Source organism: Gavialis gangeticus, unplaced genomic scaffold, assembly GCF_001723915.1.
Source record: "Gavialis gangeticus isolate Ggan-Ray unplaced genomic scaffold, GavGan_comp1, whole genome shotgun sequence".
NCBI lineage: Eukaryota > Metazoa > Chordata > Crocodylia > Gavialidae > Gavialis > Gavialis gangeticus.
In genome coordinates, this window is record NW_017729016.1 from 15,163,013 (window position 1) to 15,163,674 (window position 662).

The 662-nt window shown below is 64.8% G+C and overlaps 1 protein-coding gene across 1 annotated transcript in view; it reads left to right on the top strand.

The window, feature by feature from the left end:
- The first annotated feature begins 486 nt into the window (after window positions 1–486).
- Window positions 487–662, top strand: part of GET4 (golgi to ER traffic protein 4) — a 23,718-nt gene continuing 23,542 nt past the window's right edge. The window contains exon 1 of the mRNA XM_019512608.1: window positions 487–660. Within this exon, the coding sequence (XP_019368153.1) occupies window positions 558–660 (103 nt within the window). The 5' untranslated portion in view covers window positions 487–557. The remainder of the gene's footprint in view (window positions 661–662) is intronic.

Consider the following 662-nt stretch of genomic DNA (forward strand, 5'->3'; position numbering starts at 1 on the left):
GAGGGTGAGGGGTAGGGGGGACACAACCCTCCTGGTTTCCTATTTTGGTCTCCCTTGGCAGCTGCTGGGCTCATCCCATGAACTTGGCAAGACCTGAGATTCATTACGTGTGTCTGGGGCAGGGGTGGGTTGAATTTCTTAAAAGCCATCAAGACTCCTGGCAGGGACGGTGATCTCTTTTATTAAACCAACTCGGGTTTTACAATGCTTTAATTTGTTCCCACTGCTGTGAGCTGAGCTCCAGCCAGACCCCAGGCCCGGCCAGGGCGGAGGCACTCTGCTTATCCAAGCCTGACACTTGTGGGCTGAAAAGCAGCTCAATGACCGCCCCCCCCCATTTGCAGACAGCCACAAACTCCCCCCAAGCGGCTACAGGCTCTGCAGGCAGAGGCCCTGAGAACCCCGCCTGCCCCACGCGGCAGTCACGTGGTGGCGGCCCGTTCTCGCGTAGCGGCGGGCGTTGAGCCTCGCGGGCCGCCGTCCTGGTGGGCGGGGCTGGCGGAAGCCGGGCAGCGAGGGGCCCGCGAGTGTCGGCGCCGCGTCTCTCCCCCGCAGTGATGGCGGCGGCGATGATGGCGGCGGCGGCAGAGCAGGACCCGTCGAAGGGCGGCGGGCGGAACCGCGGCGGTGTGCAGCGCGTGGAGGGCAAGCTGCGCGCCAGC